Here is a 22,315-nt window from a genome sequence, read left to right on the forward strand (position 1 = left end):
TTAAGATAGTGTTTTTATTTGCCTAAATTTTAGGACAAAATACTGATATGGAGTTATTTTAAGACACGTATTGTATTTATGTTGCGTCACTGGATACAAGTCAAATCATTTTTCTATTTATTTTTTTATATACGTAATATTCAAAATGATTTTTCTTCTTAAATTTGGTAAACAATTTTAGTTTTTTTGTTTTGAAAAATATTATGTTACTACATATATTATTATTTTTTAATATCCATATATTATGTTATTTGAAATAGTATTAATTGCAAGCATTAACATGTTAGTTTGTAAAGCAACAAAATATAGAACCACATGTGATTATTCTAAAAAACGTATTCTTGTATTGCATTATTAGCCACAATTCAAATTGCTTTTATATTTTTATATGGGGCATGCAAAATGGATTTTTCTTAAATTTTGGTTAACTGATTTAGTTTTCCATTTTGAAAAATATTAACGTAATTTCAAAAGATTAATTAAAATATTCATATAATTATTCCATTGAAATGACATTAATTACATTCATTAACATGTTATTTTGTAAAGCGACAAGATACAGAATCTACATGTGGTTATTTTAGAACACATATTGTGTCTGTGTTGCATCACTTGACACAAGTCCAATTGCTTTTATTTTTCTATTGTGTCACGGTCCATTCCGCTGACAGATAGAGCCATCCATTAGGACATGCAACATTTATTTTTCTTAAATTTTGGTAAACTGTTTTATTTTTTTGTTTTGAAAAATATTAATATTATTACAAATTTTAATATAAAAGCTTTATAAACTAACATGTTAATAAACATGATTGATGTCATTTTAACTACATAATAAATTATTATTTTTAAATTACTTAATTAGTGACATATCATTTTGTAAAATTTATGTAGTGAAATTTATAATATTTTTACTATCACTCTTTAAACATAAGATTACAATAATCGGGATTTTATCTATTGATGGTTTTCCATTAAACTATGATCCTAATCAATCACATTATCTTACTTTGACTAACGTCTACTAGTTTTATCATAAATTTTTTGGATTTGGAATATAAATAATGTTCATTTATGGTAAAAAAAAAGAAGGTAGATATTATATTTTTTATTTCCTTTTCCTAGTAGGGTTTTTCTTTTTTAATGAAAGCTGGCACAAACTATATTAAGTTGGAATCTAACATTCAAATAATAAAAAGATATATGAGATTATATTCCAGTACCTATAAAGTAGAAGACAAAACTAAAGTAGTCATAAAGATGTGAGGTTAAGAGAAAGAAAATCTATACTTAAATCAATTAAGACTTAAAAGAGCTTTGTGATATATTTTCAGGCAATGAATCTATACTTGTCAAGCTTTTTCTTAGATCATTTATCTGTAGTAAGAAAAAAGTTCAAAACAAACACGTGACTGTGTTTAACTTTTCCTCAAACATGTATTTTATACTGCAAACCTTGTAGCTAGCTACTATTACAGTCAATAAATTAACTTTAGTAAAATAGACCTGTATTCTAAAAGTAGTGTTATTAATTTTCACAGTGTTTTCCTATTGCATTTACTACATAACATTATTACCTTTCCTATCAAGTATATATCATGTCTCAATTGTTAATTTTTACTTAGTTGCACACACTTTAGTCCAGAGAGCAATGCTTTATTTTCTTTTATTAGTATGAATGGAGTCGGTTTCTCTTGACATCAATTGTATTTTTGTTTTTGATTTAGTAGCTATGAAATAAAAGCCAAGCGGTGTTGTTTCTTAAAAGAAAAAAAAAGATTTTACTAAAATAATACTTCTGAACAAATGGAAATAGCTTTATTTGTATAAATATTTAAATTATTGATTTTATTTATCAATAATACTTACCACCTAGGGACAAATATTAATACATTATTTTTTTGGGGGGGGGGGGGGGTGGGGAATCAATGATAGAAGAGATGAGGCTCTTTCTTGAACAAATACACAGAATAGCTCATTTAGTTATATTTTGGGCAACAGAATTTTCTTTCCTAAATGCATGAGCTAATCATTAAAGGATTTAGACATAGTCTTAGCAATAATATTTATAATGGACCAATGAGAAGAAGTCACAAAGTTTTGTAGTTGTTGGATCACATCTAGAGCGTCTTCTTCACAAATTACATGTGTGATAACCAATTCTGTTGTCTTTTCTGTTGCTCATGATTTCTTTTAAAAAAATTTATTTATAGTGTAAATTATCAAAATGTTGCCTTACCTATTAATATAATTATATATATGATAATTAGTCAATTTGCACTACAATGACAAACACTAAAAAATATGATTTATAGTTTATAGAATGAAATTGGTTCTAAAACTTTTTTGAAATATTAAAAATTATTAACATTTTATGAAATAAATTCTCTTTCCCATTATATGGCTTGATATTTCTTGAGAAATATTCTAAGCATCCCCCTCCCCACCACCCCCCCCCCCCCCCCCGCAAAAAAAAAAAAAAAAAAACCAAGTAATAAAGAAAGTTGAGGACCTATTGTATACCATTGTATTGAAAGCACTGGAATATTTAAATCCAATGACACTCTCATCATGTGCATGTCATGAGCTTTTGTTGTAACTCTTGAATATGGTATATTTGATATTTCTAAACAAAAGTACTAAATCTATAAATAAAAAAAAAATATATATATATATACAAATTTATTTTTCAAAAGTAATATAGAAATAGGTAGAGTCATAAATTGTATAATATTTCAATGAATTTGGTCGTTCTAACACATACAATGCTTTTTTTTTTTAAAGTTCATAGAGCTATAGCATCATAGTAATTTAAAATTTAGAATCTTTCCAAATAAGACTATTGATTTCTTTGGATATCCGACAAAAATAAAAATAAAAATAAAAATATTAAATTTTTGTATTTTTTTGGTTTTTTAGTATGCAAAATTGCAACTTTTGAACGTGGTTGGACTTGCAACCCAAGAGTTTATTTGTTTTCACATGATTAGGTTGAGCAACTTTACTTGTTTGATTTTGACCAACGACTAAGATGGTAACCAACCATTATAGAATATAATAAGCATAAAAATTTGAATGACAAATGACCAAGACCAAAAAAAAAAGAAAAGAAAAAAAACTTAACAATCAGAATATTCCTTTCACCATTGTATTAGAAAAATTAAGTGAAACAATATTTGTAGTTTAGTAATTGAAGTCATTCTAATTTAAAGATTGGTTTGGGTTTGACATGATATATCAATGCACTTTTTTTTTTCTTTTTTAAATACTAAATGCTTATATATCAATATACAATAGAGAGTTCAATTAAAAAATATATAAACAATAAAGAGAAATATATTCTTAGCCTTTACTTTGTTAAATCAAAATTTTGTCAACATCTTAGACATGCACCAACTATGAACTAGCAAAGCATGGAGAACGATAGTCTTTTCCCTCTAAGAGACTTTGGACCTCCTTCTTTGGGTGAGCCAACCAGAAACTGACACGTAAGCACAAACCTCTGGTTGCTCTCTTTTATTTTCTATATATTTATTTTTTCTCTAAGCAAATCATATAGCGCGTGACCACGTGCCAATAAATGAATCATAACTATATTCCCAACCATATTGGAAAGAATGTGATTTCCAATCTCCATAACTACGCGTGAGAACACCATTTACAAAGTTTAGCTAAAAATCAACGGCTATTAGGTAATTACGTATACAAAATGGACGGCTGAGATTCGTCACATGTCAGCATCGGATGTACAGAACCGAGGTAGGAAGAAAAAAAAGATACTAGTTGTGGAGTAGGTAAGGAGTCCGGGAATTCATAATTGTTGGTAAAACGAGTGACCGGGTGTAGCCGGTTGGTCGAGGTGGTGAACGGTAAGGGAGAAAATCGGTTGAAGAGGTCATCAGGTGGAAAGTGAATTTGTTTGACTTGGACACGTTTTGGCCACGACCACAAGTGGCGCTTTTTAAGATTTGCTACAAGTGGTCTGTTTTTGGACTCTAGTTTCGACCCAAATGTCGGCCGAGTTTTTTTTTGTGGATTTCGTTTCGTTTCTGCGTTTTTTTTTTTTTTTTTTTTTTTTTATTCCATTTTTTTCCAGGTTCAAAGAATTACTGAATAGAGTCACGCAGGAGAAATTATTAGGTTCACTGAATGACCATTGAAGTAATCCTTTTTGGTATTCCTAATTAAAAGGAGCAATTTTGTGAGTTCTATTTAGCTCAATTGTTAAAGGTTTTGGTAGTTGAATAAAAAATCTGGAGTTCAATCTCTACTTACTTCAAAAATTGATTGGTGTCTCTGTTTGATGATAAAGAACTATCATCAGAAGCGGACGCCATAGGTTATAACTCTCTCAAAAAAAAAATTTGAGCAATCTTAGTATCACATAAAATGCCACAATTTTTGTCACAACTATCATACGTGTCAAACTGTAACTGGTTGTCTGTTATTTTCACACGAACTTGTCATTTTTTCTCCATTGCTCACAATTTACTAGGTGGACAGTTATGGCATAAATAGTGACATTTTTTTGTAGCCTTAGAAATTTTGGACTAAAAAAGTTGTCACTTATGCAAATATGACATCATTTGATGATTTTTTATTTTTATTTTATTTCTTATAATCCTTTTTGGTATTCCTAATTAAAAGGAGCAATTTTGTGAGTTCTATTTAGTTCAATTGTTAAAGGTTTTGATGGTTGAATAAAAAATCTAGAGTTCAATCTCTACTTACTCCAAAAATTGATTGGTGTCTCTGTTTGATGATAAAGAACTATTATCAGGAGTGGACGCCATAAGTTATAACTCTCTCAAAAAAAAAAAAATTGAGCAATCTTAGTATCACATAAAATGCTACAATTTTTGTCACAACTATCATACGTGTCAAACTGTGACTGACTATCTGTTATTTTCACACGAACTTGTCATTTTTTCTCAATTGCTCACAATTTACTAGGTGAACAATTATGGCATAAATAGTGACATTTTTTTTGTAGCCTTAGAAATTTTGGACTGAAAAAGTTGTCACTTATGCAAATATGTCATTTGATGATTTTTTATTTTTATTTTATTTCTTATATTGATTAGGAAGCTGATTCACACATTTACACATGTGATATTATTTCATTGGTTGGGATGACTACTTTAATAGTCCTCCCGATGCGCCTAATAATTTCTTATAATTTAGGATGAGATATGTATGCTGCATCCAATATGTGCAGCATGTCTCTTATAGCATGTGGGTTCTCCTGGGGTGTGATACTCACATGCGGTAAGAGACATGTACCGTCTATTATTTTTCGTAAATTAGACCACTTATTTACTTTTGTTGATAAAATTAGACCACCTTCTTTAAGGGAAAAATGACACTCTCCCAAATGTTTATGTAAATAATAATTTTATTGAGTTTTGTATAAATGCAAATGGTAAATTCATGCTTTATTTGAGGCTTCCAAATGGTCCAATATATATATATATATAATATTTTAATATTTAAGATCCATTTTAGTAAATAAAATTTATAGCTTAGTTGACATATTTTAATATGTATATAGTTGAAATTTCTCCTCTCTCATTATAACTATTGAATTTTATTATTATTTTTAAAAACATAAGTTTTTTACTTTTCTTTTAGGGTCTGTTTGGTTGGAGGAATGAAAAAGTGAGAGAATAGAAAATAGGGGATGGAAAAATTGAAGGATAGAAGGGATTTTTATTTTCTTCATTTGTATTTAGTTGGGGGCGGAAAAGTGAAGAGATGGAAAACTCATATATTTGGTTGAGAATAAAATAGGAGGATATAAAATATGTTTTGTCTAAATTTACTCTTATGCCCTAATTTTATTATACATAATAAATTCATTTTCTTTGCAATAAAATGTTGCTTATTTATCAATTAAAATAAATAAAATAACATCTTATAAAAATTAAAACATTATACCTATTATATTATTTTTGTTCTTTATCATTATATTTGTTTAATAAAACAGCAGGAAAAAATAGCACAAAGATGGATACTGAACAAGCAAAAATATAAAGAAAAAAAAAAGGTAACAACGTAAGAAAAAAATACACAAGAAAGCGATGTTAGAAAAAGAAAAGAAGAGAGATAACATGAAAAGAACAAGCACAAAAGGACAAAAAAGAAAAAGAAAAAACAAAGCAAGAGAAAAAAATGAAAGAGAGTAATGACGTTGTCTAACGTTAGAAAAAAGGATCAAATATGTAACTCATTCAACTACAGTTTTGTCACCCGTATTTTCTCTCCAAATTGTAGATAAAATATTTTGGTGCACCTGAGAAAAAAATATTGAGGTCCTACCAAAATCAATCCAACTTTCCACTCTAACCAAACAACCCCAAAATCTATTTTCTCTTTCCTATTTTCTATTCTTTTTGTTTCACCCCTACCAAACGGATGTGTAGTGGGTGGAAAAACGGGATGATAAAAAATGGAGAGAGGATAAAAAAGTTGAGGAATATAAAATATTTTAGTTTTCCCTTATGGTGTTTGATTGGGGTTGTGGAAAATTGGAGAGATGAAAAAACATTTTGTTTAAATTGAGAAAAAAAAAAAAAGAGAGGATGAAACACGTAATTGGTATAAATTTACTTTCACATCCCTATTAGATAAATAAAAAAAAAACAAAAAAACAAAATGAATGGAAAAAAAAAAAAAAAAAAAAACCAAACAGATGAGTAACGTATAGGACAAAAACTAAATAGGAAAGCAAACCAATGAAAAAAGAAGAAGGAAAATGACAAACAAAATTGAACCCACTTGAACATTGTAGGAGGGCATTTTGGTCCAATATAACGTGTCTTTGGGTTCAGTTTTCTCATCGATTTAAGGAGAAAATATTTTGGTGGGACAGAGGAGAAAACACCCAAGCCCTACTAATTTTCCATTCTCCCATTCTCTCTAACCAAATGCCTATAAAATCAATTTTTTCTCCATTCTATATTCCCCCAACCAAATGGACCCTTAAAGTTGTCGCATAAGCTTTGAAAAGCCTATATTTTTTTCACATCATCATAAGTTGCCAACTACCAACGGCCTCAAAATCTAATCGTGAGGGCGAGCCATGGATTCTAATGAAACCATTTCCATTTTGACAAGGTTGACACCATCTACTGAAGACCCACTTGGTGGCATTATTTGTTTGGAAAGTGTGGTTGTTTGGTAAGCCTTCCTAGATTTATGGTTCGTGGATGAAAACCATGTAATTATATACTGGAATTCTTTGAGGGTGACCTTAATTGCTAGTTAGAGATTTCAAATGTAGGGCATCATGGATTTCATAAAGCCTTAGGAATCACTTAGTTAATTACTTAAAATTGAGTTTAGTTAAGTCAATTGAAAAAAAAAAAAATAAATAAGGGTTGCGTATTTGAATCCCATCTACGTTAAAAAAAATATTGGTGTTTTAGATTAATAATTGAAAGTGTAGATATCATAATTTTTTTTTTCTCTTTGGGTTAAAAGATATCATAAATTTTCATAATGTATATATAACTACACCTACATACTCCTTTTAAAATTTACACACTAAGGTCCCACAGTTTGATCCTGGGCCACAACACATGGCCCATCCTATCTTTTTACTTATTAAAAAAAAAGAAAAAAAAAACTCATTTTAAATATTTATCCTAATTTTTTTTCCTTCTCTTTTTAGTTGAAAAAATATTCATAAAAAAGAGATTGAAAATGTAACAATAATTCAAAATTGAAACCTGGACCACAGGTGATAGGACATAAGCAAAACGATTAGCGACACTGGGAAACGACGTCGTCTTCCGCGTCCCTGCGGTTGTGCAGTATCGAAAATCCGTTAAACCCCTCTGCAACCAGACGCGAGGGTTTTCTTCCTTCCCATTTCTACTCGTGGAGTTCAAAAGTTCGCTGAAGTCACAGAAGATTTTGCCTCCACCGAAGAATAGGCGAGTTCCTTCTCTCGCTCTTTGAATTCAATTTTCAAAACCCATGTTTTATCATTTCTGCAAAACCATTCTAAATGGTGGGAAACACATTACTAGATCTCCACCACCAATTCACAAACTGGGTTTTCTTCGAAACCCATCTTTATCTTTATCTTTGAAATACGACTACAGCTCGACCACTACAAAAAATCAACAACCATTTTCAGTCTCATACCTTATAAACACACTTGGGTTCTCACAAGAAGCTGCTGTATCAGCTTCCAGATATGTTCATCTCGAAACCCCAGAGAAAGCAGAATCTGTGGTTAGTTTTTTCAAGAACCATGGGTTCTCTCAAACCCAGATCTCGAAACTCATTAGAAGATTCCCACCAGTGCTTTTATCTGATCCTGACAAAACCCTTTTCCCCAAAATTGACTTCCTTTCCTCCAAAGGCATTCCTAGCCCCGACCTTGCAAAAATATTCTCTGGGTACCCTTATCTTTTTAAATCGAGCTTAGAGAAACAAATTATCCCTTCCTTTGATTTTTATAAAAATTTGCTTCAATCTGAGGCTAAGACCCTCGAAGCTATAAAACGATTTCCGGGTATTCTTCAACGGAATATTGAAACTTGTGTGGCACCCAATATTAATATATTTCGAGAGAATGGAGTGTCTGAATCGAATATTATTACTCTATTTCAATGCCAGCCTAATGCATTTAACATCAACCCGGTTCGGTTTAGAGAGATTGTGGAGGAAGTAAAGGAAATGGGATTCAATCCTTCGAGGTTGAAGTTTGCTCTGGCAGTATTTACATTGCGGGCTGTGAGCAAATCAACATGGAAAAGGAAGGTCAATGTTTATAAGAAATGGGGTTGGTCTGAAGATGAGATTTCTTTGGCATTTAGAAGGCACCAGTGGTGTATGATGGCGTCTGAGGATAAGATTATGAGGGTAATGGATTTTTATGTCAACAATATGGGTATGGGGTCGTCCCTCATTATTAAAAACCCTGAACTTGTTAATTATAGCTTGGAAAAGCGATTGATTCCTAGGGGTTTGGTTTTTCAAGTTTTGCTATCAAAAGGTTTGGTGAAGAAGGATTTCAAAATGCATACATTGTTTTTGTGTCCTGAAAAGACATTTCTGCAGAAGTTTGTTATGCCTCATAAGGAGGAAGCTTCTGAGCTGTCAAAGTTATACAAGGAAAAATTGGCTTCTTCGAAATGAGAAGAGAATGGCCTTGTTGGATTACATGCTTAGTTGCTCTCCAAGATTACAATTAATCCATATCTAGTTTTTTGTTTGTTTTTGTTACTTTAAATTTCTTATGTGAATTCTCTTTTATTTGTTGACCATTGAAGCATGCATTTCAGAACGTGATGCATAGTGATCTGCTATGCTATTGCAATATATTCATGCCTTATTCATAGGCATTACTCTGCAACTAATTCAATTTCTGAACTTTTGTAACTAAAATATGATTTTATCTGTGGAACTTTTGTCACTGAAATTTTGATTTCTATCATCTTGTTGCCATAAGGAAGGCATTTAATTGTGAGACTGATATTGTTGGTTCAATTTGGTTATATTGAGTATATATTGAAACTATGGTGAGCTAGTCAAGTCTCATATATTCTGTTTAACATGCTTGTGAGCAAATTCTCTCAGGATTTGCAGAATTTTTATGGTGTTTTGGTTTGCAGAGCTCTCGCATGGTGCCTATCTTGAATGCATCACTTGTTCAGATGGCTACAAGAAAGAGCAGCACAAAGCGTATGGATTTCTTTTGTTATAGACTTATAGGGAGGAAAAAAATTGCAAAAGTAATATCTTAGATTCTTAATGGTTCGAGTCAAAACCATGTCAGCCAAGTGGACAAATCTCACAATTAGCTTTCTTGGGGGTAAAAGTAAGTTGGGAAAGGGTTTTGAATTTCTGTTTTCATGCCACTAAATCTGTTGTGAGGCCTATTCGGGCCATGTTGTGCTATCACAACTAGCTCTGACTTTCAATTGGACAGTTGTTAGTTACACTTCTTACTAGGATTTCTGCAGTTAGGCTAGTTGGCATTTGGCACTTTCATTATTTGAACTTCATCTTTTATATATAGTTAAATTTTATTACTCAGTGAAAAATTCTGCAGCGAAATTGAGATCCTCTTTGCAACAAAACTGCGTGTTTTACTTGAAATGGTGCATAATGCAACTCAAACGTGCCAACCTGCCTTGAAAAACAACAACAATAGAGCTTTAATTCCAAAATTTTTGGTGTTGACTATGGATCCTTGACGAATTAGTTAGGTTTTGTCATGTATTCTTTTTCACTATTCTATTATATTTAAAGTCATACTCTTTGTTATTTTTCTAATTTACATGCCATTCTTTTTTATTACTTGTGCTAATTTTATTTTTGGCATTTCTTTACCTTTTTTTCCCTCTCAACTTGGATCAAATTAATTTTTCTTACTCGTTCATTAATTACTCCTATTTGAACATGATCAAACCATCCTAAATGACTTTCCCTCGCTTTCATCAATAGGGGCTACCACTATCTTTAAGTGGATTTTCTTGTTTCGGATTCTATCTTTTTCGTGTAGTTTCGTTTATTCATCTTTTCATTTTCATTTTAGCTACACTCATTTTATAAATATGTTGTTTTTAAATAGCTCAACATTTGGTACCATACTCATTTAATAATTATTTGTATAACAATTGTATACAAATCTCCATTTCACGTGGGAGTGAGTTCCACACTTATGATGTATACCTTTATATGAAAAGGATATTACATGTAATCGTTACTATAGTCAAGACAATGAGAAAAGAAGAAAAAGATGATGATGGTGGTTTTTAAAATAATTGGCTATGTTTCAAAAAAATAAAAAAAATAGTGTTTTGGTAGATGTATCAATAGTCTACTTGAAAAAACCATGAGATGAAACTGAAAAAATCAACTTGTAAAATTTAGAGGGTGTTATGGGGGTAAAAGCTCAAAGTTATGTAATGGGTCTAAGGTCCTAATCGAAGACTAGGGCGTGTCCGAAGAGGAGAAAGTGATTGAGAAATAACTCTGGTGGGAAAAATATACCTGGAAATGAGCGAAGAGTACAGTCCGAAGAGAGCGTCAGTGGTTCGAAAAGCATGATCTCCTCGGATACGAAGATTCTTGATCAAGCAAGTACCTGGGTGGTTCAAGTGGCCTTCCTGACAGTTCCAATAATAAGGATAAACTTCAAGCATGTATGGAGATGATAAGAACGGATAAATATCTGGAGGAAAAGCTGCTACCACCATATTAAATGTACTACAGCAACTTTTCTGGCCTCATTAATGTGGAGAAGACTCCTGAACAGTGCACTCTCAACCACCACCACTCACGGAGAACTAAAGAAGAAACTTGATGAGATATATACTCAAGTATATAATATAAAAGATCCCTCATAAGAAAAAGGAGGAAAAAAATAGAGAGAAAGAAAAAGAGAGAAACTGTAGATTGTTAGAGTTCAAAAACAAGATTCTAATTCATAAATTATCTCCTCGGATATTTATTCAGTCAGGCTTTATGAGTGTTTTTATGTTTATTTATCTTTGAATCCCATGCTAGCCGTTGTTTAATTCCTATCCAGCCCAGCTCTTTCACCCACTCTCTACAAATTCATTGTCTTGGGTTCATTGGGCTCAGACTCCAGATCTTTTGGGCTTGGGCTACAAATCTTGACCTTACAATTGACGCCGTTTGTAGGGAGAGCTTAAGCAAAAGTGGAAGTAACGATTGATGATGGCGGAACTAGGGCAACAACTAGCAGAATCTAGAGCATCCCAGCACGTTGATCATTTTCTTAACTTGGAGCGGAGACAAGATCATGAAGGTGGTGTACACACTACGCATATTGATCGAAGCCAGTCACATGTCTCATGTAGAGAAGAACAAGAACATGCAACTAGAGATTGACAAGCTGAAAAGAGAGTTGCGCCATGCAAAGAGAAGGCGAACATCTTCTTACTCCGAGTATGACTCTGATGATGAGCAGGATGTCTCTTACAGACGTAGGACCAGAACACCAGTTAGTGAGTCTTTCTCTTACGAAGAAGAGCACTATCACGAGCGCCAACCTCCAAGTCCATCACATGGGGGTATAGGGAATGATGCTATGAGCAAAGTTTTGAATCAAATCTCTAAATCGCCTTTCACGTGCAAGATCGTATAGGCAAAACTTCCTTGCCGTTTTCATCAACCAACATTCACTATCTACAACGGGAAGACAGACCCTGTAGAATATGTGAGCCACTTCAACCAGAGGATGGCAGTCCATTCTAAAGATGAAACTTTGATGTGCAAAGTCTTCCCCTCCAGTCTTAGACCAGTTACGATGAGATAGTTTGACAGCCTGAAAGCAGATTCCATTAACTCCTTTAGAGAACTCACTCAAGCATTTGGTTCTCGTTTTGTCATCTGCCGAAGAGTGGCCAGGTCCTCAGCTTTTTTGTTATCCTTGAGCATGCAAGAAGGTGAGACCTTGAAAACATACTCGGATAGGTACTGGGAGATGTTCAATGAGATGGAAGATGACTATGATGGAGTGGCCCTTAATACGTTTAAACTTGGCCTCCACACTGACCATGGTTTAAGGAAGTCCTTAACTGGTAAGCCAGTTACTAACGTGCGTCAGCTTATGGACCGTATTGATAAGTATAAAAGAGTTGAGGAAGATCAACAACAAGGAAAAGGAAAGGACAAGGTTATCCCTCAGGAGAAGAGGGATTCCAGGTCGGACCGTTACAACAACAGTAAATCGCGGAGAGATTTTGCTGGACAATCAGGATCATCAAATCTTCAAGCAGTCAGTGCTGTATTCAAAGAGCCAATGCACCAAGTCTTCAAGGAAACCCTAAGAGGCGTAATCATAATCTCTATTACCAATACCATCAAGACCATGGGCATACCACAGAGGATTGCAGGAGCCTGTGGGATCATTTGGACCAACTGGTCCGCAAGGGTAAGTTGAGACAATTCTTACACCATTCAAGTGGCCGAGGAAGTCAGGCGAACTCGGAGCCTCGAAGTTTCCAATGTTATCTTCGCAGCACCAAGGAGAACAAGATCCTGGCCATCCAAGGTTATGTCGGTAGCCCGGTTACCCTCAGGAGACCTTAGTCACGGTCCGAAGAGAGCTAAATCGGATACTAAACCAGTGTTAGGGTTTTCGGATGAAGACAAGGTTGGAACCATCCAACCTTACGACGATGCTTTAGTAATCACCCTTAGAATTGGAGGGTATGATGAGAAGAAGGTATTGGTGGACCAGGATAGTGCGGTAGAGATAATGTATCCTGATCTTTATAAGGGGTTGAACCTAAAACCCGATGACTTAGCACCATATAATTCTCCCTTGGTGAGTTTTGAAGGAAGAGTTGTTACCCCGAAGGGCCAAATACGATTGCCTATGCAGACTGGTGCAGAGGTAGTAGATGTGGATTTCATCGTTGTAAATGTATATTCGCCCTATACTGCAATTGTGGCTAGACCTTGGCTTCATACCCTAGGGGCTGTTTCCTCTACTCTACATCAGAAAGTTAAGTATCTGTCTGAGGGTCAAGTTAACGAAATCCTAGGAGATCAATCTATGGCGAGACAATGCTTAGTAGCTGCCATCCAGCATAAACTCGAGATTGAGCCTTCGGGCCATGCTGGAAGGGATTTATAACAATCTAAACATCTTGCACCGCACACCAATGACTCAGCCGAGGGTGTGAGATGTGAAGAGTTAACAAAGGTTGCCATCGGAGATGATCTAAAGAAGTTCTTTCAGGTCGGGTCTCAACTACCTCTCTAGGAGAAGGATGCGCTTGTAGAATTCCTTATGAGAAATATCGATGTATTTGCTTGGAATGCTTATGAAGCCCCGGGGGTAGATCCATAATTCATATATCATCACCTAAATGTCAACCTTTTAGTCAACCCTAAGAAGCAGCCTCCTCGGCGCCCATCCAAAGAGCATGCTGATGCAGTAAGAAAAGAAATAACAAAGCTTAAACAAGCTGGAGCTATTAAAGAAGTTTTTTTTTTATCCTGAGTGGCTAGCAAACACTGCGGTGGTAAAGAAGAAGAATGAGAAATGGCAAGTATGTGTGGACTTCACTGACTTAAATAGGGCTTGCCCCAAGGATCCTTTTCCTATGCTTAAAATTGATCAGCTAGTAGATGCCACTGTCGGTCATCCTCAGATTAGTTTCCTGGATGCCTTCCAAGATTATCACCAGATACCATTAGCCCTGGATGATCAAGAGAAGACTGCTTTTGTCACCCCTATTGGGAACTACCACTACAAAGTGATGCCATTTGGTTTGAAAAACGCAGGGTCCATATACCAAAGAATGATGACAAGGATGTTTGAGCCACAGTTAGGTAAGAGTATTGAGATTTACATAGATGACATGGTGGTGAAGAGCAAGATCTTTCAGAGCATGTGAAAGATCTTGAAAACATTTTTGGAATTCTCAGAAGATACAAATTGCGTTTAAATGCCTCCAAGTGCTCATTCGACGTTGGATCAGGCAAATTCTAGGCTACATGGTAACCCATAGGGGGATTGAGGTTAATCCCTGTTCGCGTAAAATAATCTGCAAGCGCACAGAATTGTAATAAGTAGTAAAGTGTTTTTAGAAAACAAATGTCGAACCCACAAGGATTAACTATGTTATTGAATACCGAAATTCACTAAATTAATTACTATTTGGAAAAATCGAAAATAAATAGAATGTTCTACTATCTGAATTAAATTAAACTATTTAATAAAAATAAATATACGAATAAAAAGAATTAACAAAGCGTAAAAATCTAACAGTGTAAAAATACGATAAAAATGGATCTAGAGCGATTGATTTCACCTAACAAATCCCACACAATTTATCCTTCCTAATTATTAAATTCTAATAATCTCCCATTAATGATTAAAAATTCCTTAAGTATTCAATATCTTCTCTCGAATAATATCAAAAATATCTTCAAATAACAATTCCATATCTCTATGTGAATTTAATTAATTGGAGACTTATTACGTACTTTGAATTTTTTGAAAAATCACACTAGTTGCGGTAAAGCGTCTCTACTTTTGCTCAACTAATGGTGTTTAATTCTAAAACTAAAATAACAAATCACCTCTCGGTCTCATTGTAATTCAATTGATCAAACTATAATTTGTAAAAAATAGTAAGCATTAAGAATAAGAATTAAACACTCAATCATGAAAATATTAAAAAAAATAACTCAAAAAAAAAAAATTGTGTTCATTGCTAGACTGCATCAATGCTCTAGAAAATAAAATTTAGTTCATAATAAAATTGAAAAGAAAAGAAATAAAACTTATGTCTTTCATCCAAATTGTTTGATCAACATGAAACTCTCGCCTTTGTCCTCAGATACTCCTCTTTTGAAAGACTCCCAAAAGCAAATTCTTCTATGCGGCACCTCCTTTTCCTCTCAGGTTTCTCTCCTTTTCTTTTTACCCTAAAGAGCCTTTAAATAGGTCAAGGAATCTTATTACAAGTTGAATTCTCGTCTGGATAAAATCTCAGATTTTTAGGCTTCATTTAACCGACGATTTTGACCCATTTAAATTCAGAATTCGGACTTTTGGTAAACTACAAAGTTGTAGCCCTTTAAGTTAAATTTCCAGCCTAACTTAAATCATCTCGATTGGATATCTGAGTCAAAAGTTATGCTAAAAATACTAACTGATGTGCAGACTGGAATCTTAATCTGAATTGGACTTGGATTTGGTACAAATTTCCTTTGATTTCTTGCTCCAATTGGACTTGAATTTAATTGGCCTAGCCCCACTTTGCATGTAAAGCCCTTGTTACTTGCAATACAAAGATATTATATAATCAGTAATAAAATAACATAAAAGTAAAACTAAATATGTAGATATGTAAGTACTTTATTGTATATATTTCATGCACATCAATCCCGATTAGATAAAAGCCATCAAAAATTTATAACCTCCTTGGAATCCCAGAGAGGTTTAGAAATTGACTAGAATGGCTGCAGCTCTGAATCGGTTTATTTCTCGGTCGACAAATAGGTGTAGGCCTTTTTTCTTGTTGATCAATAAGTGGAAAGGATTTGAGTGGACTGAGGAGTGTGCTTCAGCTTTTCAGCAACTTAAGGATTATTTAGCTCGGCCACCAATCATGTCTAGTCCTGAGCCAGATGAGGTCTTGTTTGCCTACATTGCTGTGACTCCTTATGCTGTAAGTTTGGTGTTGATATGAGTGGACCAAGGTGTACAAAGGCTAGTTTACTACGTGAGTAAATCATCGCATAAGGCCGAGGTTCGATATTTGCCACTAGTGAAAGCCATCCTGGCAATAGTGCTCGGTACTTGAAAGTTTCCTCATTATTTCCAAGCACATACAGTGGTTGCTCTTACCTAACTTTCGCTCAAAGCCATACTCAGAAGTGCTGACTACACAGGGAGAATAGCCAAATAAGGCACTATCCTAGGGGCTTTTGACATCAAGTATATGCCCCGCACTTCCGTAAAGGGGCAGGTCCTCGTAGATTTAGTAGCCGAGTTTACTCAGCCCTCGTTAGAAGAATTGATACCAACACAAGACATGGATGGAAAATCGGTTGGCGTAATCTCCCAGAAAGGCCCTTCATCCTGGGAAGTATATATAGATGGTGCAGTGAACCAGAAAGGATTTGGAGTAGGGATAGTGTTAATATCTCCAGAAAGAATCGTTATTGAAAAGTCGCTAAGATTAAGCTTCACGGCCACAAATAATGAGGCTGAGTATGAAGCTCTACTGATGGGAATGGCTATGGTTCAAAGGATGGGAGGAAAGTCAATGGAAGTGTTCTTGGACTCAAGGCTAGTTATCAGACAAGTACACGGAGAATTTGAGGCGAAAGATAAACGAATGCAGGAGTACTTAAGCCGAGTTAAGTGCTTGTAGTCGGAGTTTGAATCTTTTAATTTACTGCACATCCGTAGAAATGGAAATGCTCATGTTGATTCTTTGGCCGCACTCGCCACATCCTCGGCGTAGGATTTGCCTAGAGTTATCCTCGTCGAAGACCTGCATAAGCCTATGGAAACAAGGAGTGAGGTTGTTCAAGTTCATCAAATCAGGGCCGAGTTCAGTTGGATGGATCCTATAGTTAAATTCCTAAAGGATGATATTTTGCCTGAAGAGAAGTTGGAAGTCGACAAAGTTTGGAGGAAGGCAACTAGATTCTGGTTATCCGAGTACCATAAATTGTACAAACGCTCTTACTCGGGACCATACTTGCTGTGCATGCATCCTGAAGCAGCTGAATCACTCATCGAAGAGTTACATGAAGGAATATGTGGTAGCCATACTGGAGGTAGATCTTTGGCTCATAGAGCCATTACTCAAGGCTATTAGTAGCCAAACATGCAGAAGGAGGCCCATGAATATGTTAAGAAATGCAATCAGTGTCAACGATTTGCGCCAAATATACATCAACCAGGAGGAGTCCTTAATCCACTATCTAGTCCATGGCCATTTGCTCAATGGGGCTTAGATATCATGGGTTCATTCCCTAAGCCTGCAGGAAATAAGAAATACCTTTAGGTCGACACAGACTATTTCACCAAATGGGTTAAAGCCGAGCCTTTAGCCAACATCAGGGAAGTAGATGCAAAGAAATTCATCTGAAAAAATATTGTCACTTGGTTTGGGATCCCCCATACCCTCATCTCGGACAATGACCTTCAGTTCGATAGTAAAGCATTCATGAATTATTGTGGTGAGTTGGGGATCACGAATAGATACTCCACCCCTGCTTATCCCCAAGGGAATGGGCAAGTAGAAGCTGTTAACAAAGTCATAGTAAATGGACTAAAGAAGAGACTAGATGACGCTAAGGGCAAATGGGTAGAAGAGTTGCCACACGTACTTTGGACATATAGAACTACGCCTCGTAGGTCTACTAGAGAGACCCCCTTTTCAATGACCTATGGGGCTGAAGCTGTCATACCTCTAAAGACTGGGTTCCCAACATTGAAAACCAGCTCATTTAGTCTGACCGGCAATGGTGAGCTGCTAGAGAGGAGTTTGGATCTGATTGATGAAAAGAGGAAAAATGCAATGGTCCGATTAGCACATTACCAACAAAAGCTCAGGTAAGGCTATGATGCCAATGTAAAACTAAGGCCTCTAGAGCCTGACGATTTGGTGCTCAGAAAGGTTGTGGGCACTACGAAGAACCTAGTTTGGGAAAAGTTAGGACCCAATTGGGCCCAATTGGGGAGTACCATATCGTATTATCTCAGTAGCTGGCATTGGGGTGTATTTCTTGGAAGATTTAGATAGTCATGTAATACCACGCCCTTGGAATGTAAACAACCTTAAAAGATACTATTATTAGTCGAATCTTTTCTTTGATCAACATGCCAATTTGTTATATAAAGTTTTTGGATTAGTATTTAAACTTAAATCCAATCATGCCTGAAGTCCCCAGACTAGATGATTTGGGTTAGTTAACTCTCCGTTACAGTTTCCCTAAGTGTTTAAACTTAAATCCAATCGCATCTGAAATCCTCGGACCAGATGATTTAGGTTAGTTAATACTCTGTTACAACTTTTCTAAGTGTTTAAACTTAAATCCAATCATGCCTGAAGTCCTCGGACCAGATGATTTGGGTTACTTAACACTCTGTTACAGTTTCCCTAAGTGTTTAAACTTAAATCCAATCATGCCTGAAGTTCTCGGACCAGATGATTTGGGTTACTTAACACTCCGTTATAGTTTCCCTAAGTGTTTAAACTTAAATCCAATCATGTCTGAAGTCCTCAGACCAGATGATTTGGGTTAGTTAATATTCCGTTACAACTTTCCTAAGTGTTTAAACTTAAATCCAATCATGCCTGAAATTCTCAGACCAGATGATTTGGGTTAGTTAACACTCTGTTACAGTTTGCCTAAGTGTTTAAACTTAAATCCAATCATGCCTGAAGTCCTTGGATCAGATGATTTAGGTTAGTTAACACTTCATTACAGTTTCTCTAAGTATTTAAACTTAAATCTAATCATGCCTGAAGTCCTTGGACTAGATGATTTGGGTTAGTTAACACTCCGTTACAGTTTTCCTAAGTGTTTAAACTTAAATCCAATCATGCCTGAAGTCCTCGGACCAGATGATTTGGGTTAGTTAACACTCTGTTACAACTTTCCTAAGTGTTTAAACTTAAATTCAATCATGCCTAAAATCCTCGGACCAGATGATTTGGGTTAGTTAACACTCCGTTATAATTCTCCTAAGTGTTTAAACTTAAATCTAATCATGCCTAAAATCCTCTGACCAGATAATTTGGGTTAGTTAACACTCCGTTACAGTTTCCTTAAGTGTTTAAACTTAAATCCAATCATGCCTGAAGTCCTCGGACCAGATGATTTGGGTTAGTTAACACTCCGTTACAACTTTTCTAAGTGTTAAAACTTAAATCCAATCACGCCTGAAGTTCTCGGACCAGATGATTTGGGTTAGTTAACACTTCGTTACAACTTTTCTAAGTGTTTAAACTTAAATCCAATCATGCCTGAAGTCCTCGGACCAGATGATTTAGGTTAGTTAATACTCCCTTACAATTTTCCTAAGTATTTAAATTTAAGTACCTGAATAAATGCCAGCTTACGATAAATCTCATCGTGTAAAACTGTGAGATCTTCATTTTAATCTTTGCCTTTAATGTTTGTTAATAATTCTTATACAATCAGTTTCTTCCAGTATTTGAGTAAATTGTTTGCATCATTAATATGATATCATTGTTAAGTTTGCCTATGTTATATTAACTACAAGTCAATCATTTGCAATAATAGTAAATTTCATAATATGTACAACAAAGATAAAAAATAAAAGAATAATTTCATTGATTTAAAAGAAAGTACATTACAATCTCTTACATAAAAACAAAACTAATACAAGTATGAAATAAAAATTCTTAGATATCTAAGTCTTCGTCTGAGGAGCTAAAGGGCCAGTAGTTTGACTGGGCTGGGTAGCAGCATCCGTGGTATGATCCTTAGATTCAAAAGGAGTTTTCCTCTTCTCCAAATCTTGACTTCCATCTTGGGGACCCTCAGCCTACTTACCCTGGTCTCCAGCCTGACCAGACTCTTTGGGTGCTTCAGTAGGATCAAGAAGGGTCTGGTCGACTGCACGCTGCTCCGAAACTTCTAGGAGTTCGCAAATGTCTGAGTGGTAGAAAAAACTCTTAGGCTGCCTCAAGTCAGCTTCTGGAGGGACCCTAGCAGCTTCGAGGGCTTTATCCCAAGTTAGATCATAGTATTCTCTACAGACCTTTGCGAACTCCTTAGTGAGTCTGAGTTGGGTCTCCTCCACCCCAAGAGTATATCCTGCCTGTCTCTCAGCCTCCACTGCCTCCTTGGCTAGCTGAGCATCCTTCTTAGCCAACTGAGTAGCTTCCTTGGCTTTTTGTAGTTCAGCACAAAGACCTTTGACCGACTCTCTCTCTGTCTCCAGATTGATCTCGGTCATGCGCAACTGCTTGCGTTGGTCTTCGGCCTGCTTTTCAGCGGTCTTCAGGCCAGCATCAAGATTATCCCTTTGGCTTTTCATATCTTTCAGCTGCTCGAACAGCCGAGAGTAATCTTCCTTCAAATTACCTAGAGATTTTTCAACCTCAGACTGAGTGTGAGCCTTGGCATGGGCTTCATTAAAAGTTCTTTTATTCCACTCTTCAGCTACATAAACCTGCTGGGTAATCTATATAGTAGAAGAAAAAATTTCAATATAAAGTAAAAAAAAGAAAAAAAGAAAAAGAAAAATCAATCAACATTTTAATTAAAAAAATGGACTAGTTCACTTACCATGGTCAAATCCCTTTTGAGGGATAAGAAGAGTTCCTACTGGCTGAAGTGCTTGTAAGACTCCATATCCTTTGGAAGGAGAAGTGGCTGTTTTAGGGCTTCGGCAACTAAACCTGCCTTCCCCACGTGGTAATTCCTGAGGGAGGTATCCCAAGGGATGGGAGTACCGTCCAGCTCCAGCTTAGGGGACCAGGTGCGCTACCCTCGACGCATCTCAGCGACAAGAGTTTCGTCTCAGCTTTCAGTTGACGAAGCCCTTTTGCTCCGCTGGCCTTTATCTACTTTCTGTTGCTTTGCTCTTTTTGGAGGCACCACCTCCCTCTCTTCATTATCTGTAATGTGCCTCTTCTTCTTCGGATCTGGTAATGGTTTTAAGCCAAGATCAGAGGGAATTTGAGGAGGAGGTGGAGGAAGATTAATAGCTGGTTGAGATGTACTGGTATCTTTGGCCCCAGCTTTTTTATTTCTATTCTTCATCAAGTCCTTGAGACTTGCCATGTCTTCATTTTCTGAAGAATTGTCCGGAAGAGCAGTTATCAGGACTGGAGGGAGAGCATTGGATTGCTTGTCAATCTCCTCCTCAGTGTTTGAAATCTGAAAGACCTGTACCCCTCCTGAAGCCTCTTCTTCAAACTTGAATTGATCGATCTGTTCCTCAAGCGAAGATGTTGAAAAAGCGACTCTTTCTCTTTCTGCAGTTGCTCCAAGAGGAACCTGTTGAACTAGCTGTATGAGCTGTGGTATGGCCTTCAGATTTGGATGTAGCACGGGGGCAAGATCGAACGACGCTAGAAAGTTGTGCCGAGAGACGTCTATTCGGTTAATCTGATAGGCTCCTTGCGTTATAGCGTTGCCGACCGACTGAAAATCACTCGCTTTTGCGTGAAACCTAGAATAAGAGGAACGGTCCGGAGTTGCCCGTCTTCACTTACAAAAATCTCTGATCTTAGTAAGTAGTTGAGCGCAGCAACGTTCGTAAGGCTAAGCCGAGGAGTAACATGTGCTGTATCTGTTAACACCACAATAGAATTCAGTCAGAAACTTGAAAATACTGATACAAAGAGAAGAAAAATCATTAAAAAAAAAAAAAAAAAAAAAAAAAAAAAAATCTATTGTTAAGAAACCTAAATCTAGGATATCCCACCTGGCTCTCCTGGCTCGGTTGGACAATAAAGATTGTCATGCCATGCGCCCGAGACGATCAGATAATCATCTTTCATCCTTTTGTTAGATTTGGGAAGGCAGGAGACGAGCCGAACAATGTCGGATCGGGATTTAAGATAATATCTGCCCTCCTTTTTGGCTATGACATTCGTACATGTGTACTACGTCAAGCCAGGTGAGCCCCAGTCCTAAATGACGATTCAAAGCGTCAATTGCCCCTAAGATCCTAAAGACATTAGGCGCGCACTGGTCAGGACAAAGTCTATGGTTACGAAGATAATTTTTGGTAACAGACCCCATAGGGAGAGTCATTCCTCCTTCTATGAATGCTATCATAGGGATTACGACTTCTCCCTCTCTTCGGTCG

At 35.6% G+C, this 22,315-nt stretch overlaps 3 protein-coding genes across 3 annotated transcripts; 2 read left to right on the forward strand and 1 right to left on the reverse strand.

The window, feature by feature from the left end:
- The first annotated feature begins 7,685 nt into the window (after positions 1-7,685).
- Positions 7,686-9,531, forward strand: LOC112020610 (uncharacterized). Its single transcript, XM_024053163.2, has one exon. It carries the CDS (start codon positions 7,981-7,983, stop codon positions 9,148-9,150), a length of 1,170 nt encoding a protein of 389 aa, XP_023908931.1. The 5' UTR covers positions 7,686-7,980; the 3' UTR covers positions 9,151-9,531.
- Positions 9,532-13,042: 3,511 nt separating this feature from the next.
- On the forward strand, positions 13,043-13,627 carry LOC111986283 (uncharacterized). Its single transcript, XM_065774796.1, has one exon. The coding sequence runs from the start codon at positions 13,043-13,045 to the stop codon at positions 13,625-13,627; it is 585 nt and encodes a 194-aa protein (XP_065630868.1).
- A 6,224-nt stretch (positions 13,628-19,851) lies between these two features.
- On the reverse strand, positions 19,852-21,732 carry LOC136068112 (uncharacterized). Its single transcript, XM_065774817.1, has 2 exons — positions 20,785-21,732; positions 19,852-20,680 (listed from the first exon to the last, which is right to left on the reverse strand). Exons 1-2 carry the CDS (start codon positions 20,785-20,787, stop codon positions 20,039-20,041), a joined length of 645 nt encoding a protein of 214 aa, XP_065630889.1. The 5' UTR covers positions 20,788-21,732; the 3' UTR covers positions 19,852-20,038.
- Positions 21,733-22,315: the final 583 nt, after the last annotated feature.

This window comes from Quercus suber, unplaced genomic scaffold (genome assembly GCF_002906115.3).
Source record: "Quercus suber isolate HL8 unplaced genomic scaffold, Cork oak 2.0 scaffold_99, whole genome shotgun sequence".
In the NCBI taxonomy this organism is placed as follows: domain Eukaryota; kingdom Viridiplantae; phylum Streptophyta; class Magnoliopsida; order Fagales; family Fagaceae; genus Quercus; species Quercus suber.

Bases quoted from the DNA above. Each gene is read 5' to 3' on its own strand.
- LOC112020610 (XM_024053163.2), top strand. From the start codon at position 7,981: ATGTTTTATCATTTCTGCAAAACCATTCTAAATGGTGGGAAACACATT.
- LOC111986283 (XM_065774796.1), top strand. From the start codon at position 13,043: ATGTCGGTAGCCCGGTTACCCTCAGGAGACCTTAGTCACGGTCCGAAG.